We start from the raw sequence: 20,876 nt of genomic DNA, 5'->3' as shown, positions 1-20,876 counted from the left end.
TCATAAAAATTCTTCTTTTTAACTAAATATCATACCTTTTTTTTAAAAGAAACTTGACATTCTTTTTCTCATTTTATTGAGTGTAATTCAATTATCATGGGAATTCCTCTTTTACCATAAATTAAATCTATTTAAAATTCTTCTTAAAAATTACATAAAAATATCCATTAATTCCATTAAGCTAAAAATTCTACTTTTCTCATTTAAATATTTGAATTCCAATATGGTGGGAATTCCTCTTTCATCATTTAAACTTATCTTTGCAAAAAGATAAATTTAACTAAATTTTCTCTTAAAATTTAAATAAAAATCTCCATTAATTCCTTTACACTAGGGATTACACTTTCCTCATTTAATTATTTGAATTTCAATATGGTGGGAATTCCTCTTTCATCATTTAAACTTATCTATGCAAAAAGATAAATTTAACTAAATTTTCTCTTAAAATTTAAATAAAAATCTCCATTAATTTCTTTACACTAGGAATTACACTTTCCTCATTTAATTATTTGAAATCCAATATGGTGGGAGTTCCTCTTTCATCATTCACATTCTTGTTAGGACCGTGGTGTCTCTTTGGAGGCGAAAAGTTGCAAGAACTTCCCGGTGTCTGAAATCTTTTAAAGGATGAGGGAGCTGGCTTTGGTGGGGCTTTCACGATGAAGGCTTTGGCAAAGTCCTTCGCCATTTTGATAGCTTCTGCCATGGACACTGGCTTGGCATTCTTGACCAGTGTGTCCAAAGGTTCGTTCATTCCCCGAATGAACCTGGCCATGAGTTGCTCTTCATCTAGAGGTGGTGAATATTTGAGTAGAAGAGCGAAGGCCTGGTGATATTCCTTGATGGTTTTGCTCCCCTGCTTTAGCTCTAAGAATTCGTTCATTTTGGTTTTCAAAAACCCAAGGGGACAAAATCTCTTCCTCAAATAGGTTTTAAGGTCATTCCAGGACTGAGTATTCTTGTCTAGACGGTTGGTGTCACAATGGTTCCTCCATGCTACCCTGGCTGTTTCCACTATTTTTAGCCTGGCAAGAGCCATTTTTGCTTCGCTCATTGTAGCCTATGACGTCAAAATATTCTTCCATAGCTTCCACCCATTTCTCCATAGCCTCGCCCAGGTTCTCCCCTTCGCCTTTGAAGGGTTCTGGGGCTGAGTTCTATGAAGAGCCTTGCGAACGTCGGGGTCAAGCTCATCATCTTTAGAGAGAGGGTCCTGGCTGACGGCCATGCTTTCCTCATCTCATGATTCTACCAAAAATGATATATTATTAAATTTTTATTTTGATATCATCCACGAGATCCTAAGACTTAATGGATTCGAAAAATAATTTCTTAAACAAGATAAATGATCTTATGAGATCTATGACATATGTCCGGTAACAGATTTTTCTTTCTGAGTTCGTCCCCATAAACAATCACTTATACAACATGGAATTTTTCTCCAAAAAATATTTCTTTATTTATATAAAAGTTGCAATATGTACATAGAGCAGCTCGGCTCCAGAAATCAAAATCTCCTCGGGAGACACATAAGACAGCGATACTGGTGGGCCATAGCCATGCCCTGATACAAATGTTCTCTTACTGCCAAGGGGCTATTATCTTCTCCTTAATAGGAAAGTCTTAAATTCCAAGGCATAGAATGACACCATGTACCACTTTCAGCTTCATCAGAATCATGGCCAATGAGAGGTTCTGCCTTAGCATTGCACGCTGGTCGCAAGAGGCGTGGACATACTGCCCTCCTCTGCAAACCACTTATTATGTCGTCTCTCTCCTGGGTCAGGAAAATATAAATCCTCGAAATGGCGTGTGAGTCTGACTCGGCTTGTTCGAGTTGCAGCGGAAGAGATGAGATGCTCGAAAGGCGAACGCAGTCATGTTTTGTGACTGGGTGAGGTTGGGAACACCATATAAGTATGGAACTTCCATCTTTAAAAAACAATTTCTTTGATTAAAAATTCTTTATTAATGAGACTTGCGGAATGAAAATACATTATGAAAAATGCTTTTTCTGAGTTTTTTATTATCAATTTCTACTAAGAATTCGTTTATCCTTATTAGCTTTCAACAAATCTTTGATACCAGTTGTGAGGTCCCTGCCCCCCTCCGCGGTGCCCTGTCGGGCGGCGGAAGCGGCGTTGGCCTCCCGCGCGCGGGGGGCAGGGATCTGCACTTGGGGCCTCACCCGTAAATGTCCAGAGGACGAGAGGGTAGCCCGGGCGGTCTCTCCGAGAGACTGGGCTCAGAAGACTCCCCTCGCTCGGAAGGCACGGGTGATTCCACCATGGGAAAAATCTTCTAACGGAGGAATTACTCTAACGAGTCAAAGTCTTAACTAGATAAACTGATCTGACTAATCTGACCAAACCTGAAGTCACATAGTCAAATCAAGAAGAGACTTACACTTGGTCCATGGAATCACCGCTTTTTTTCTCATTTACGAGGCACAACCGCTGATCCTCTCCCACAAAACAAGTCTTCTCACAGGATTTAAACTAATTAACGTAACTAATCGTATCTAGTTGTTTCTCTCAGGAATCCTTCGATCCACCCATCCGGCCCATGGGTTAGCCCACCCGACCACTGTATTGGTGGGATTTCTTTATAAAGATTTGGTTGTGTTTTTTCCCGAGTACCAAGGAAAAGAGTTCCCAGGCCCCCTAGTCGACGATTCATGCAAAAATTAAGGTAGGCATACCACGTACACACCCAATATGAAATTACCATTTATAACAGATTCGACTAGCTTTAAAACAATCCTTCAATAGAAATCATAATATTTTTGATCATCATTTTCTAAAATTCCGAGTCCATTGTATTACAATAATATCCTCTGGACTCTCCATTGAAGACCAGTTGGCCAACCAACGAGATCCAGTATCAAAATTTGGTTTCCAAAAATCTTTCCTTTTAGTCCATCCGAAATCTTCCTCGACGTATGCATGGGTGTCCTAGCAACCGCGAGCCCATGCATCGCCTAGTCAAAACCCTCTAGGATCCTCTCCTTAGGTGTCCTAGCACTTCACTTAGGGACCGCTTCGTCGGTCCCCGCCCATCGTACCAAAAACGCACCATTTTAATCGTATCGAGGCTGGTCAAGACCTCGGCAGGCTTTGCCGCGAGCGACGTCCCTTGACGACTCCCTGCCAGCTGTTCCGACGAACCTCCTCTTAGAAAAGCATAAGCCAAATGCTTCCTCCAGCATTCTGGCATAAAACAGTCCTTTGAATAAAAAGAAAACAGAGGTTCCAATGCAAGTAAAATTCCAATTTCAGATTGGTTCCAAAAACCCTTTTTCCATAATTCCGAGTTTCATAATGAGGATCCTTGATCTCTCATCAGGGTAATCTACCCATCATTCAGTCTGATTGTCCAACTAGATTCTTGGTGAGTTCAGTCAGGAAAACCAGTTTCGTTCCGATAGTCTATTCTTTGATTAGAAACTGGAATTGGTTCACGAAGTTTTTACTTGATTCAGATCGAGAGATGGATAAGTAGGTTTACTATCCTTCCCTCTCGTAGTCTAACCAAATTCATTCGGTTTAGTTCTACAAGGATTCCCTTTAGATAAACATCTAGTTTTGGGTAAATATCCATTTAGTGATTTTACCAATTAAAATATCCAAAGATATTCCTTCTATCACATAATTTCTCAACCTTAATTCATTAGGTAGAAAAATTTAATTCAAATCCATCTTTTCTTAATTATCATAAAAATTCTTCTTTTTAACTAAATATTATACCTTTTTTTTGAATAAACTTGATATCCCTCTTTTTCTCATTTTATTGAGTGTAATCCAATTATCATGGGACCATAAATTAAATCTATTTAAAATTCTTCTTAAAAATTACATAAAAATATCCATTAATTCCATTAAGCTAAAAATTCCACTTTTCTCATTTAAATATTTGAATTCCAATATGGTGGAAATTCCTCTTTCATCATTTAAACTTATCTATGCAAAAAGATAAATTTAACTAAATTTTCTCTTAAAATTTAAATAAAAATCTCCATTAATTCCTTTACACAGGATTACACTTTCCTTATTTAATTATTTGAATTCCAATATGGTGGGATTTCCTCTTTCATCATTTAAACTTATCTATGCAAAAAGATAAATTTAACTAAATTTTCTCTTAAAATTTAAATAAAAATCTCCATTAATTCCTTTACACTAGGAATTACACTTTCCTCATTTAATTATTTGAATTCCAATATGGTGGGAATTCCACTTTCATCATTTAAATTTATCTATGCAAAAAGATAAATTTAACTAAAATATTTCTTTAATGTTTAAATAAAATATACATTATTTTAGCATCAAAATTTTTCTCTTACTTCATTGGAATACATGGATTTCCATTGTCATCGGGATTACTCTTTTAACATAAACATGGATTACTAGAAATTTCTCTTTTTCCTAATTAACTATTTATGCATAAACATAAAAATTAAATTTTTCATGATTATAATGAGAATCATTTAGTTAATCTAGGATGATTAATCCTAGAATATGGTAGGAAGTCCTCTTTTCATATTATGAATGAAAATGATTTATGTGTTAATTTTTTAGAAATTTTACCGCTGCTATTATTGATAATTCTTAATAATTTTAAAAACATAAAGTCTAGTAATATCATATGATAGAATAACCATTAATTGGATCAATATCCAATTATGGACTTGTTTCCTAATTTTTCCATGAATTAAATAGCATCATAAAAGCATTAAAAAGCCACTTATTTGGCCTCAATTTGACAAGCATAGAAATTACTTTTAGATTAGAGAATTGCTTCATGAGAAGCTTTATTTGAATATAGAATAGGTCATAGGAATGACCATTCTTTGGAGGAGAGAGAGAGAGAAATGCTTTAAAAAAAACATTATAATTTAAGCATAAATGGAAATTTATGTGTTTTATCACTACAATTCATTAAAGAACTTCAATTGTATTAAAAGCCACTCAATTGAATGCTTCTCAAGCTTGAGAGGGGTTGAGAAGAGAGAAACATTTGGAGATTTTTTAAAAAAAAGACCATAAACCATACTTTACCTCCTAGATTACTTGATTCTTTAATCAAAGTAGAGGCCCTCAACCAATCAATTGGTATGTTGATGAAGACTCCAAGGAAGATTGAAGAGAGAGAGAAGCTCCAATCTCTTCAATTTGTAGAGGATAATAGAAAATAAGCTTATCTTAGAGTAATACCGGCATAGTTTAGTTCACAGATGAGAATACAAAAGTATGAGGGTCTATTTATAGGTGAGGGAGGCCACTAGCTGAGTCCAACTGAGTTCTAGAATTTTCCAGCTTCAGTTTGGCTGAATTTGAACAAGATTTAGACCAGTTTGGCTCCCTTTTTTATTTGGTTTGATCCAAGAGAGAGGAGAGATAAAAATATCCCATTATTTTTTAGTTTAAAACTCATCCACACATGTGAAATAGGCGCATCCTTGAAGGGGTCCCCTTCTCCTTACCAATGTGTCAAAATGAATGATTACTCCAAAATATCTCATTTTTTTATTAATACTTCATAAATTTTAACTAATAAATCTAGTACTTAGTCAACTCTTCATCTTATGTGGGCATTTACTCATTTTTGGGTATTTTCTTTTATTCTTTGGAATTTTTATCTCACTAGGCCAAACAAGGAAAAATAATATTTTCTTGTATTCAGAAACATAGAATGATTACAAGGGATTGAAGTAGAGGCTTATTTGTTATTCAGGCTGAGGAGGAATCTCACATGTATGGACACTTTAATGATTCATTTGCCAAAAAGAATTTCGCGCCCGTGGGGGTTTGTTTTAAAAAAAACATCCTTACTAATCGTGCTAATTCCCTTTTCAACTCGTTATTCTTAAAAATGGCAACAGAGAACACTTGCTTTGTAAATGAGAACATAAATCCTAAATTGGGGATTCCAGTCGACACATGGAGACACTCAAGTACTCAATAACAGTAGTAGAAATGATGCACAAAAAAGAAGAAGAATACTTAAAAGAATCTCAATACTTCGAGTCTAATTTATACACACATTTGGTTTTGTTCTGTTTTTTGATTGCAGCATATACTGGTTTTGTTCTGTTTTTTGATTGCAGCATATATTGTAAAGTACGGTGTATAATCATATACCGTACTTTACAATTGATCTACGTTGGGAGGAAGTGGGCTTGATGAGGAGGTGGGCTTCATCTTCTTCGGTGGTCTTCCTTCTTCTTCACCTTCTTGTTGAACTTCATCTATTGGGAGATCTATTCTTGGCAGTTGCACCTCTAGAGGCAACAGTTCTGGAGGAACACACCGACTCTTTCTTGTTCTCATTAGATATCTTTTTCCATAAGGAGGCAATGTGTCTGGTTCATTTATTCCTGTCGCAAGAGCCTGGGCTGTGTCTAATAGGTAGTAGGGGCATCTTAGCGCTTGACATCTATGCCCTTGACTAAACACCCACAATACAAACTGCTTCTCCCACCAACACCACTTTCTTAGCATTCAATGGCACATCATATCCACCACAAAACTTGGAGAGTACTTTCAATGTGAATAAAGGAAATTTTAATGATCTGTTCAAGTCAACTTACTATCAATCATAAGCAAGTGTCATAAAGTGTACATACCTTTTGATGATTCAAATGTCTTATATATTCAGCGAGACTGGCATCCTTTCGATGACCTGTTGATTTAAACTGCTAGCACCGGAAGATCTTGAGCCTCCTGTTCTCTTCAAGAAATCATCATCATATACAAAAACTTACAAGCAATGTAATAAGTTTAATCGACAAAATACACGTAAAACGAATACTAATAGCTTAAGAAATTTTCGGTACCATTACCTATTGATTTTCATCACCCTCAAGCATTTTTCTTGTCCTCCACAAAGGGATCATAGACTTACTCTCTTCATGTACGATAGCTGCTATATATTTTCCTATATCTGCCAAATCAAGACGGTTTGCAATTACCACAGCATCCTCCTCGAAAGGAAATTGGATTTCATATGTCCTAGCTTCATTGAACATGTCCCTTAATATCTCCTTGCCAAGTAGATACTCGGAGTCCTGGGCTGCAGAATCAACTAGGAGGTGTGTGTCAACTCCTTGCTCTACCCACCCCATGTCTGCTTCACTATAATTTGCTAAAGCAGCCAAGAAATAGTCTTCACGAATATTAAAATTATGCATAATGTCTGCTAATAATACATAATCATATTGGTCTGCCATAGTAAATCTAGGCAAAGAAGGAAGTGACAAGTCCCCCTATTCATTCTCATTAGGTGGACTGGCTTCCAATGGGATTATACTCATGGCTGATACTGCATCGACATTGTCAAGGGATGTACTAGTGGGAAACGTTTCCTTTTCGGCCTCTGCCCTATCCTCTCCACCTCTTCTTCAACCCCATCATCCTCAATTGGCACTTGACTCCTTGGTGAATCCGTTATCTGGGGCTCGGAGTAAAGAAATCCATAACTGTATTGGAGAAGGTGACACTTCTTTGAGTGTAATGGGAATTTCTCCTCGACTCTACTGCTACAGTTGGGGATCTTTTCAAGACAACGATTGATCCTTCTTTTCATCACTTTGTCTGTTGCAAAATCAGATGGATGAACATATCGTTCACCATCGGATGTCACGATGTTGCCAGAAACTATATGTCATAATCCTTCTCCTGATCACCGAGAACAATCCTAGAAATCTTGATAATGTTCTCAAAAAAAGAAAAATTTGCATTGAACATTACAGACATCAGAAGCACAGCGGTGGGCATGTGCATTGTATAGGAATATATACTACTTTTCTGTGCAAGACTCTTCTGCCTCGTCCCACATTCCAAGAGAATGTCCAACTCAGGAGTCGACATGCCCAAAGAAACATTTTAGTTGATTAGGACAAGCACGCTTAATATACAAGGGGTCAGTACCAATCGATAAGGGTATTAGGCGATGCATGCGAGCACCCTATCGCTTGGTATCGTCCACAAAACAAAAGGATACAAAACAGGTTAGTATCAAGCGATTAGGGGCTTATACAATGCGTGCGAGCTCCCTACCGCTTGGTACTGACCCCTTCTATATAAAAGGATAGACATGGGGGTAAACACAAGGCTATATGGATCATGGGGTCAATACTAAGTGGTAGGTGGATTACATGATGTCCGCAAGCCCCTTGTCGCTTTGTACTAACCCAGATAACAAAATGGAAGACCCCAAAACAAAAAAAACAAAAGGGGTTCAGTATCAAGCGTTTATGGGCTTACACGATGCCTGCGAGTTCCCTACCGCTTGGTACTAACCCCTTGTGTATAAAAGGAGAGACATGTTGGTCAAGATGAGGCCATATGGATCATGGGGTCAGTTTCAAGCGATAGGGGGCTTACGCGATGTCCGCTAGCCCCTTATTGCTTTGTAGTGACCTAGATAACAAGATGAAAGACCCCAAAACAAAAGAAAACAAAAGGGGGTCAATATTAAGCAATTAGGGGCTTACACGATGCCTGCGAGCTCCCTACCGCTTGGTACTGACCCCTTGTGTATGAAAGGAGAGACATGGGGATAAATATGAGGCCATATGGATCATGGTGTCATTACCAAGTGGTAGGGGGCTTACGCGATGTCCATGAGCCCCCGCTTCGTACTGACCCATATAACAAAATTAAAGAAAAGGGGGTCAATAAGAACAAGCTATGAGGCACTACATGGATACTTACTTTGGCGATGGCCAAAGAGAAGATCAACATCATGGCAATGGCAAGGCACAAGTTAGGCGATGGAAATGCAAAGGGATGACACAAAGGGCAGAGAGCTCAACACCAAGGGTTTAGGATGGGCAGAAAGCTCGATGTCCACAAGGAGATTCGGGCCATTTTAGACGCATGTGGTGGTCTTAAAACCATGCGTGTGGTGTGTCCTATTCATAAGTGGTATTATAAGGTCTCACACATTTATAAGCCATTTTACCATTAATATATAAGGCCACCAAAAAATTGAAGGGTGAATTTTTCAAAATCCCCTTGTAATTCCTAGGAAAAAACGGCATAATAGAATTAACCCTTCAAATAAAAGTTTCATCCCATGTCTTCAAAAATGAGAATGCATCATAGTTTAGTAGGCTATGGTTCATTAAAACATCATATAACTTTTTATTTTTGCAAGGTTGTTGGAGATGGAGCAGAATTTTTTTCTTTCTGTAAGGTTGTGTGTGTGTGTGTGTTCAGAATGAATATTATGAGCGTTTAATTAGAGAGAGAGATAGAGAGAAAAGCATGCCTGTAGATTTGATTAAAAGCCTCAATTTTCTTGCCTGTAGATTTTTCATTTCTGTAAGGTTGTTGGAGACGGAGCAAAATGTTTTTCTTTTTGTAAGGTTGTGTGTGTGTGTGTGTGTGTGTGTGTGTGTGTGTGTGTGTGTTCAGAATGAATATTGTGAGCGTTTAATTAGAGAGAGAGATAGAGAGAAAAGCATGCCTCGCGATTTGAAAGAAGAAGAAAAAGGGGCAATGGCGATGCAAAGGGAGATTGGAGGGAACGCGATGTGAATGAATGAAGCTCTCGAGGGAGATACGGACCGTTAAAGACTAATGTGGTCCTGTACCACATGGTCTTAGCACCACTCCCGTGGTGTGTACTGATGATCATAAGTGGCATTTATAAGGTCTGACGCAAGAATGACACGTCAATATGCTAGGTTCTCTCACTCCTCTCCTTTCCTGCATGTGTTTGATTTATTTTAGGAAACGTTATCACGGTGCCCTATTGCCTTTGCCTCACAATTGCATCTACCTCCTCATCGACCCCCCTAAACTCAAACAACTCCATTGTATCTACATCCATCGCATCTACAGGTATTTTGAGATTTTTTGACCTAAACATAAGTGTTTGTTTTTAGGTCAATACCGTGCAATAAGGGGCTCACAGGCACTCCACAAACTCATCACCAAGTAATGACCTTTTCTTAACGTATTGCGGTATGTTAGGGTAATGTTGCTAACATGGCTTGCACCAAGCGATAAGAGGCTCATTGGTAGCCTACTAGTGCATATCGCTTGGTACCAAACCCCCTTAGGGTCATGTTGCTCACGGGGTCAGTACTAAGCGACACGAGTCTCGTTGGCATCCTTAATACTGACCCCCTTTTGAGATTATTTTTCTCAAGGGGTCGGTACTTACCAAGCGATAGGAGGTTTGTGGGCATCGTGTGCTAGCCCCATATCGCTTGGTATACTGACTCCCCTTGGGATACATTGCTCATGGGGTTAGTACCAACAAGCAACATGAGTCCTGTTGGCATCCTGCATGCCCCATATCGCTTGGTAAGTAGTACTGACCCCCTTTTGCGGTCATTTTTCTCACAAGTTCACTACCAAGCGACGAGAGTCTCATTTTCAGGCACCATTTTGCTTGGTATTGTCCCCCTAGCAGTCACTTTTCTGACGGGGTCAGTACCAAGCAATAGGTGGCTCATGGGCATCGCACTGGCCACATATCGCTTGTTGGTACTGACTTCCCTTGGGACATGTTGCTCTCAGGGGGTCAGTACCAAGTGACAAGAGTCTCATTGGCATCCTAAAGGCCCCATATTGCTTGGTACTAACCCCCTTTTAGGGTCATTTTTCTCACGGGTCAGTACCAAGCGACGCAAGTCTCGTTGGCATCCTTTAGGCCCCATTTTGCTTGGTACTAACCCCTTGCGTCATTTTGCTCATGGGGTCAGTACCAAGCGATAAGAGGCTTGTTGGCATCCTGCTGGCCCCATATAGATGTAGAGTCCCGCAGCAACGGGATGGCCATAGTTGTGGTTGGAGGGTGTGCTACAACGCAAAGTTGCTGCTACATTTAGTTCTCTCATTACCCGCAGAAAATGTAGGCATGCTCCTTTTTTTTAATGATATGTTACTTTCCTTCCTCATTCTTTGACGGCACATGTCTATTTTTTTGGCTTTTTGTGGAATCCACGATTATCAAAATACTCTGATGTGGATTTAGGGCTGTTCAGGGAAGAGGCCATTGAGCATATTATTGTCAACATTCATAGCATGCCACCTAATATCCCTGTTGCATTTGTGCCCCCTCCACCACGGTCGTGACCAGGACCACCGCCACGACAGTACCCCCGAACACAAGTCGATAGGTTTGTTGTCGAGCTTCCAGAATCTGATGAATCTAAAGACGTCAATTTGGAAGCTTCAACCTCGCAACGACAACAAGCTTCAGTTCCAAAAGAGTAACCACCCCAAGAGCGTCCCGAAGAGCAAGCACCCCCTCAACGACAAGCCTCACCGCCCCAACAACAAGAATCATCCCACACACAATAGCATGCTTCGTAGAAAAAAATGAGAACATGCTATCAATGTTTTAAACATCCAATAAGAAAATGTAGAATATTTGTCTTAGTTTCTATTGCTCTAAGAAATACAAAATGTTGTCTCATGATTGATGTAACTATATGTTGTCAAAAATACATTTATCTCCATTTATCTCTATGTGATGGTTGTTTGCACCATGAAAACTTACTTCCTTGTAATGTCTTTACATTGAACGTTCCTTTCTTTTCTCCTTGGTACCTATTTCCAAAAATCAAAGTAATGTATATAAGTAGTAATGATTATGGCGTAGTTTTGGAATGAATACTTTTTCGAGGTTAGATTGAATAACATACATGATGGCCGTTGCACTTGAACACATAATCATCAGGCACTTGTAGGTCATCCTCATTTGCCAAGTCTGTTCTCACTTGACGTAGTGAGATTTTTGACCTTATATTGAGTACTGTCAAGATCTCATGTTCAAACCATACTTCTAATAACATCAATGGATTTTCAATGTTATCCTCCAAGTCCTGATCAATTGTTACAAGTTTTCCATTGACATAATGCCATCTCATATAATGAAAGGCCAAAATAAAATTCTGGGAGCCAATCATATATTTATAGACAATAGATTTCCTATGGATTTTGCAGGTAACCCCATTTAATTCTTTCACATCCCAATTTTGACCTAAGAAATCCAAACATTTCTTTGATTTACAGATAAACATTGACAATGTTTTTTTAACCTCCTCGTCATAAAAGAAGTCGACAAAAACATGGAATGGCATAAAGACCGATTTTCACCTGACGATTTGCTACATTTGGTCTTATACACCTTTGTACGTCTTGGTATATCTTTAATCTAAAGCACTCACTTGTTTCTACTGTTGGTATGGGCCATTCTGGACTATCGAATGAAGACAGTGGTAATGCTTTCAAAGATACATAACCTGTAACACTATGAGGTGCCGTGTAAAATTCATTATAAAAGAAAACTCCTCTCTCTGTCAAAGACCTGCTGGATTTTTTCTTTGAATAGCTGCTCACCAATAGATGCATGAAAAACATCGAAGATTCCCACAATACTATCTATAGGCTACCAGTCAACCAAGTTTGAAGGATATATATCTATACAGACGAATATAAGAGAAGCATAAGTATAGAAATGAAACACATTACATAAACATAATATAAAAACATTTACTTACAGTTTTGTCTATGGAGTGGGATTCCATCAGGCAAACGTTGCAGACACAGTTCTAAGTGCATGTAGGCATGTTGTATAAGGACTTCCTTAATGCTCCTACCTATGTCAGAGAAATTGAAGTCTTGAACTCTGCCTTTGTAAGTGTCGATGAACTCATTCTTTGTTTTTTTTGGCTTCCTAGTCTGCAACATAATCCAACTACCAATAGAGATTGTGGTAGGAATCCACCTTTGATTATCCATATCAAAACTGTTGTATACTATAATAGCTCTAGTAGAGGAGCAGGGACGCCTAGAATGTTTGGTTTCCATGAAGCAAATAGAAAATAAAAGCATATGTAAGAAGATGGAAGAAGATGAGATCGCAGAAGAGATAACCTCCAAAACGTGCAAAATTTTTAGAGAGAAATCCATTCATTAAATGACTTAGGAACTTCGAAGAGAACATTTTAAATTTTTAGAGGAAAAAAGCACTTTTATTAAATGAGCTGAACGAGAAAAATTTTTAGATTGAAAACTATTCATTAAATGAGCTGAGATTTATTAAATGAGCTGACAATACTCTATTTTTCATATATATTAAAGAAATGACATTATAAAGTGTGGTCAAATGCATTTCGTATTTCTTTAATAACAATATATTCATATAAAGAATATATGAAAAATGTCTAATTATCAAAAGTTCCGTTACGGGCTCTCTTCCTATTGGTCGAAAGCCTTTCTCTCTCTAGAGAAAAAAGGCCCAAAGTTGAGTCCAAAATTCGCCTAATGTGCTCTATGCTGGCGAGTCTACCTTTGAGATTATGGGCTCACTCTGGACCAAGGACACATTATGTGCATGCCCTTGTAGATCCCTTTGGTTTGAGGTAGTCTCGAACTTTTTCTCTTTACCCTTCCATGTGTTCCTTGTTCCTCGTCTAAACAACAATCCAAATAGAGAAGATATGGAACTTGGTTCTGTTGGTGAAGACGCTTCTACAATGAGCTCATGTGGAAAGTGAAAATCGTGCTTGCAGTGTGTGTGCTTGCTGCTATGTGTTTTGAGAGGAACACTTATCCCTAATGATACATCAAAGGAGGCATGTCTTGATTACCGTGTATGTTTTTATTGAGCTGCTTACGATCATGGCTAGCTTGGAATAATCCCAACTTAGGATCGACACCAAATATTTAAAACATTGTGGCGTCAGACATGGTTTGACCACTTCCTGAAGGAGAAAACCTTGAGGTTCTTGGTCTTTCTTCTTCTCCTACACTTGAGCTTCGCCCAAAGATTTAGTGCCCTTTTCATGAAGTTTATGGCGTTATGTACAAAGCCAATTGATGAATCTAGGGCTTAGAGAACCGTGCCAGCTCTTGTATCCAGATATTACGTTGTTCCTTCACTCACGTCTACGTTTTTTTGGCTCATTTCTTCGCAACGCTCTTAGATAGAAGTGGATTTGAAAGAGTTTTACCTTCTTAACAAAGAAGCACTTTGTTGAGTGCTAGTTATTATTGGGACCTAAGGTTGGGTAGGTCGAAGTGGGTATAGAGATAGTGAGATCACCTCATGGCATTTTGTTGTTTACAGAGACATTATGACTTGGACATGTCTAAGTATGGTATGATAAGTTGTAAGCCTATTCTAATTCCATTGGAGAGAACACAAAGCATTTTGAGGACCCCACTATGTAGAGACGCATAGTAGGTTGTTTAATCTACATGACCATTACTAGGCCAAATTTAAGCTATGTTGTTGGACTTGTGAGCCAATTTATGTAGGATCCCAAGAAGCCACACTTGGATGTAACTAGACAAATTCTTAGGTACATAAAGTCCACACTATTAACTTTTCTATGAGGTTGGCATAGAGACACAACTACATGGCCACACAAATATTGATTGGACCTGATAGTGTTGTAGATAGGAGATCTACCAATAGCTTTATGTTTACTTTTGGGAGTGTTGTTGTGAGTTAGAATAGCAAGAAATAACTGGCAGTTGCCTTGTCAAGTACAGAGACAGAGTAGAGAGATGCTCCTATGGTAGCTTGTGAGGTAGTTTGGTCTCAAAAGCTACTTAGTGATATGGGTGAGCTCGTGGATAGGAATGTTGTTATTTATTGTGACAACATGAGTAGCATACGTTTGGTTAGTAACCCAGTATACCATGCTAGAATGAAGTACATTGAGGTCCATTATCACTTTGTGAGAGAGAAAGTTCTAGCAGGTGAAGTAGATCTGATATATGTTAGCACAGAGTATCAAGTGGCTGACATCCTCATCACGAAGGCAATTGATATAGAGAAGCTCTAGAGGTTTAGAAGCTTTCTTGGAGTACAATGTGTGGAGTGGGACTCGAGGAAGAGTATTGAGATACCAAGCTCAACTAGTATTGTGGACATTGATGACCCGCTTGGGTGATAGTTTCCGCATTTATTCCACTGACACAATTGGTGAGAGTATGGTTGATATGCCGCCAACGGGCAACAGGTTGTGTGACAACCATATTTGTATTACTAGAGTATGGCATAGTTATAACGCTAGCTCATATAATCGGGCTCACACTATGGACCGATCATTGTATGTACTCTTATCTCTTTAGTTTATTGTTGTAGAGAAAAGATGGAAGAAAATTCAACTATCCATCTCTCTCTTGTGTCTTGTGCTCTCTTGTGTATGTGTGTTTACTTGCAAAGAACTCATGCTCTCCCTCACCTCCACATTCTCTTTACACCGCTCATACGATTGTGTGAACAAGTAACATTCTTGGGCGAGTGAGATAGTTTTAATTTGTTCTATTTTATTTTACGTTCCATGATGAGATATGCCATGGATATTATTATATCACTTTTGTCTCATAGGCCCATTGAGTCTTTAGTAGATTTTTAATATATCTTTCTTTTTTTCTATGGTCATCAAATGTACTCCAAAGACATCTGATGGAGGTTTGAGAGGCAATTTCACTAGCTCCAACTCCTTGGGTACTATTTTAGCAAGACCTCTTTTGATGGCAATAGAGCTCCAATAGATACATGCTGAGACATCTCTAATACTCGTATTACATAACTTGTAGGAGAGCCAAATACATCGCAAAGAAGGCAACGAAATGCCACATGGATCTCATAGTCAAGCGGGGACATTTAAGCAAATAGTGCTCCGATGTCTCAACATGTCCAACCATGCACACCTTGCATATGGGATGCCCTACGCCTTGCCACTCAATCGCAAGACAATGAGATGGACTGTGAGCTAGGTGATTCCGCATGGCATGTAACATGATTGTACACGTATCTGAGACTCCCAATGAATCCATCCTTGGAAACTCTCCACATGGCATGTGACATATGCATGTGAAGGCATCCAAGGCTCTCAATGAATCCAACCTCTTAAGACTCTCAAGAAGTGTTGTATATAGAACTAGAATTTCATTGATGCTCGGATGGGAATACCATTGTCTAGCTCGTGTGAAGCCTGGTCAACAATAGATCTCTTACTGAGACAAATTCAAAAACATGGAGAGGCCATGTTGATCAAACCAGCAATGAGAAAACCACGATCGACTCTATCCCTCTCCATTCAACATTGCCACCTTGAACTCCTCAGTGGCCAATAACCTTTCCTGCGCATCCTGCACGGGCTAGCCCACGACTGTGCTATGAAATTGGGCTGCTCTGCAAAGCCTTTACTCATTGATCCTCAAAAGACATATTGCACCTAAAGACACTCTTTTATTACTCCATATTTTCTGCTACATGAAAAATAGCTACGCTGCAAAATTAGATTACCTTGCTGTGCTAAATCTTTGGTTATGAAAAGATAAGGAATATAAAAATACTATTTTTAGTTTTTTTTAATGGTAATGCAAATTTCATATGATTCTTTAAATGGAAAATTTGATGCCACATGAAAAAACCTGCTTTGTAGCTTTCTAAAATTGTTGTGATGCTGCCCATGTAAAATTCCATTTCTGCTTTGTTGACCAAGGTGCCATGAAAAAGCCCTCATGAACAATCATATCAGGGAATAAAACATTGACAATTGTGCTAGAAGTGGAGTATGGTAGCCACTTAAAAGGACAACCTTCAGCAATCTACATGATGCCACCTTGATCATGAGAAGTACATGTTAGGATCAACATAGAAAAACAAATGATTCAGCCTTACACAAACTAAATTGTGCTAGAAGTTCAGACTTATTGGGGAGAACTTTTCTTTAGGTGTGAACGCCCTCTAGAGGTGTGTTGCCTCCTAAGCTATATGATAGAAACAATGCTTGGGAAAAATAGCATTGTTTAGCTCACACTTTCAAGTGCAATGTCATAAATGGCACCAGATTTTAGATATCCCTCAAACAACTACACGTTCACCCTAAGTTCTTGTAATCTCAAGGTTACTGCCCGCTTATGTGCATCAAGCCCTTCAACTTCTGCCATTTTTGCTACAGAAGGGCCAAGAGCTTGAAGGCCTTCCTGTGTCAAGGACTGGACAGTCATCTGCTTCGTGAAGGAGTCTAGTGAGACTCCCCCATACATCCGTGCATAGCCGTATGTTGGCAGCACATGGTTTGTGCCACTAGCATAATCACCGACGCTCTCAGGTGTCCACCTCCCTAAGAAAACTGAGCCTGATAATTTCCACATACCAATGAGTTAAAGGTCCTAAAGGGTTATTAAGAGAATTATTAGTGGAAGGCAATGAATGACTCACCAGCATTTTCAATGTGGCCCAGCCACTCTTCAGCATCATCAACATTAACGATCAAATGCTCTGGAGCATAAAAATTGGAAAAGGCACAAGCCTGCTCTCAAACAACAAACAATTCCTTAGGCAGTTCCCTGTGATATACACAAATAAATCCTGTTGCTATGATATAGATGTACCTCTGCCATGTCAGACACAAGAAGAGTATAACTATGAGCAAGGGCTTTGGCAGCTATTTCTCCACGTGGTAACTCCTCGCACTGTCTCCTAAGCTCATCTTCAATCAATGCCAAGTTTATTTCTCCAACCCCTACAAGCACCACTTGACTATCCGGTCCATGTTCAGCCTGATAACAAGTGAGAAAACATCAACACTTCAAACAAATCAAAGGAAAACACTACATATCTTGAATGATTACCTGTGAAAGCAGGTCGGCAGCTATGTGACGTGGGTTAGAAGATTTATTTGCTATTACCAATACTTCAGAAGGACCAGCAGGCATATCAATAGAGATCATGGCTTCACTATTCTGCATCAAAAGTAGAACAAAGGCCAATCAATTCAACGAATCATAAAGATATTAACTCCTCAAATTTACTCTCCTCGTGCTTGATAAATGTGTAAGCTAAATCAGCAAACAAAATGGCATGAAAAGCATAGCAAACATGTCAAAAAACTGACATCAAACATATGGCAGGAAATAATTCACGTGGAAACAATTTCTAGCATCTACTCACATCTATCGCATGAAAAGCTCTAGGCCCATGGCCAGCCACCGACATTCCCAGCCCCATTCTTTGAGCGTACACTTGAAGTTCAGATATTCAAAATTTATTCAGAAAAGCATAAACTCCACAAAATAAGAGAAGGGTTTTCAGGAACTTGCCTTCAATTTTGAAAGATGTCTCATCTTATATAAATATCAAGAAATATAATGAATACCCGTTTTTGGAACTTTGATTTGAGCACTTTAGTACTGGGCATAGTACCATAGATCTATGCGTTTGATTTCTGTAATTGGATTCTCATAGTAACATAGATTTTTAAGTTTGGGACCAGCAGCAAGAATAGCGTCGAGCTGCGAGCTGCGAGCCTCAAACTGTACTGCCCCCCGCCATCACCCCCCTCGCTTTTGCATTCAGCCCCCGCCTGCACCCCCCCCCCCCCCCCCCCCCCCCTTTGGCTGTCCCTCATTCCTTCAGGCAGTTTTCTTTGTTCTTGGGTAATTCTCATCCAGCAAGCCTCGGACTCTTCTAGTCTTCACCCCTCATGAGGACTCCATGGCAGCCACTCCGTCATCCCCGACCGAGGCCGCTGTCCCTTGCCTATCCTTCTCAGAAGTGGGCCTCCAGCTCCTCGCTATGACAGTTGCATCTCTAGGGCCTCCACTCTGGTGTGCAAGATTGTTGGTAGCCGCCCGGCTTGCAGACAACTGGTTAGGGTTCGATCTCATCTTCAATAAGATCCATCCTTGTCAAACGATCAACATCAATTTGTAAGGCTACGATTAAATTTATTCCACTATCGATATTCTGTCCATTGATAATGCTATCGATGCCCTGATCATCCTCATCAACATCACCATCATCCTCAATGGTAGGGTCATTCTCATGATCATGAGAAATCTCATGATCATGAGAAATGGCATGCTCATCCTCATTATCATGATCATCTCTTATTTCTTGATCATCGTTCACAACATCTTCATTGGCATGTTTGACATCATCTTCATTGCGGCTTGTTACATCCTCCATATGCTCCATATCAGTGAATGTATTATACATCACTTTGGAACGTGGTGCAATAGGGATGACGTACCACCATTTAATGTCATGCACCATTGGCAGATGGATAACCTACTCAAATATACATACCGCAGTAATTAATTAGTATAGAGATCTTCTACAGGCTAGCCTCCTTGGAGTGCCGGCAAAGATCATAGACATACATCCTTTGGGGCGCTGCTAATACCTGATTCAGTTTGACTTGCCAGCAGCGTCAGACATGCAGCCATAGTCACAAAAAAACGTGTTTCGTCCAAACGAAACCTCTGAAATGTTTCGTGGTGGCGAAACATTTCTACGAAACCATCGAAACTTTTGTCAAGCCAGGTTTCGTCAAATTTTTTTTGTTTTTTAAAGTTTTCTTTCATTTCCTCCTCATCACTTTGCAACTCCTCTCCTCCTTTCTCTAAAAAACCTCAAAACCTCAAATTTCAAGTTTCGTTTTTCTTTTTTTGGTTTTTTTTTTTGTTGTTTTGCTTCCATCTCCTCTCTTCCTTCTTGTCTCCTCTTCCATCCTCCGTTGTTGTCTCTTCTTCTCCATCTCCTCCTCTTCTACTTTCTTCTCCTCTTCTTCTCCTTCCTTCCAATCTTCTTCTTCCACTTCTCCTTTTTTTTCGCCTCCTCCCCTTTTCTCTTCTTCTTGTCACGATTGTGACTAACTCTCTTAATCTCTCCTTAATTACTCCTTAATCCCTTATTAACTGAAAGGACACTTGTGAAGGGTCACACCCTTACACATGGGTCACTATCAAAGGACATGTCTATTCATTAAAAGACACACCCCTAAGTCCAAAGGACATAACCGTTGACTCAAGAGCCACACCCCTTCCCAGGGATGTGTCTCTTCACTTGTACCTTTTCGGCCTCTATTTAAGAAAGGCCCCTGTCTCAATGCAAACAACTCAATCTTTCTATCAGCATTTATCTTATGTTTGTTAATTAAGTCTTAATCATGTTAATAAAGCTATAAAAGCTTTACAGTGGTATCAGAGCAAAATTTTTTCCTACCCGTGGGTTGTGAAGCCCTCACCCTCTCCGCGGCACTCCCTCGTCCACCCCTCTTCTCGGTGTTGTATGGAAGCAGCGGAGCGAAGGTGGACTTGGCGTAAAGCTTTGCCCATGGTGATGTAAAATATTTATTTCTTTTTCCCCCATGGGTTTTGCGGGCCACTTAGCCTCTTCACTCGGCGTTCTCCCCCCTCGACAACCCACACGTGTGTTGTATGGGAGTTATGGAGCAATGGCAGATCTGGCGTAACACCCCCCTCCTTGCTTTGTTCACTACAGGCTATGTGCCCCCTCCTCGCAATGTGCAACTGCCGGCCCTGAGCGCCCCTAGCTGCTGAGTATCGACTGCTCCCCCCTCCTCGCTTCGTGCGCTGCAGGCTGTGAGCCCCTCGTTTGATTCATGCAGCTGCCCCGCAGAGCTCCTCGCCGCCGAATAGTGACTGCCCGCCACCTCTTCGCTTTGCTAGCGGCGCCCCTACGAAGCGGCGCACCTTTTCCCTCTAGACGGCTACGCGATCCAGGCCGTCACCTTTACACACACACACACACACACACACACACAAAAAGGAGAACCCAACGGCCAGCGACCAGCACTAAGCTAAATTTATTTTTATTTTATTTTTTTAACTTCAAATTACCTTACGGGTTCCTACGAAACGGCGCCTGCCTTGGTCTTCTACGCGCCAACTTGCTGCCGCCTCCCTTCCTCGAAAGCAGCCTCCTTCATTGCTAGGCTCCTGCGGTCTATGTTGGCGTTTGGACCAACCACGTGTAGTTGGTGTTCTCCGTGGCTTGACGGTTACTACCTTGGTGCTTCTTCTCTAGCAATACTATTTAATATGGCAACCTCCTTCAGGTGTGATCTTTCCATTTTCTTGAGT

At 39.8% G+C, this 20,876-nt stretch overlaps 1 protein-coding gene across 4 annotated transcripts in view; it reads right to left on the bottom strand.

Moving 5' to 3' along the window:
* Positions 1-16,402: 16,402 nt before the first annotated feature.
* LOC147608634 (histidinol dehydrogenase, chloroplastic-like) overlaps positions 16,403-20,876 on the bottom strand; it is a 72,204-nt gene continuing 67,730 nt past the window's right edge. For all 4 annotated transcript variants that reach the window (XM_086788907.1, XM_086788904.1, XM_086788905.1 and 1 more), the window contains exons 11-14: positions 17,622-17,732; positions 17,382-17,549; positions 17,209-17,299; positions 16,403-17,125 (exon numbers count right to left, since the gene is read on the bottom strand). In XM_086788907.1, coding sequence (XP_086645033.1) covers positions 16,857-17,125; positions 17,209-17,299; positions 17,382-17,549; positions 17,622-17,732 — 639 coding nt within the window. In that variant the 3' untranslated portion in view covers positions 16,403-16,856. The remainder of the gene's footprint in view (positions 17,126-17,208; positions 17,300-17,381; positions 17,550-17,621; positions 17,733-20,876) is intronic.

This window comes from Cibotium barometz, chromosome 53, assembly GCF_041138505.1.
Source record: "Cibotium barometz isolate CiBa-2024 chromosome 53, ASM4113850v1, whole genome shotgun sequence".
Classification (NCBI taxonomy): Eukaryota; Viridiplantae; Streptophyta; class Polypodiopsida; order Cyatheales; family Cibotiaceae; genus Cibotium; species Cibotium barometz.
The sequence above is the reverse complement of the archived record's forward strand: the minus strand, read 5'-3'. Positions and strand labels throughout refer to the sequence as shown.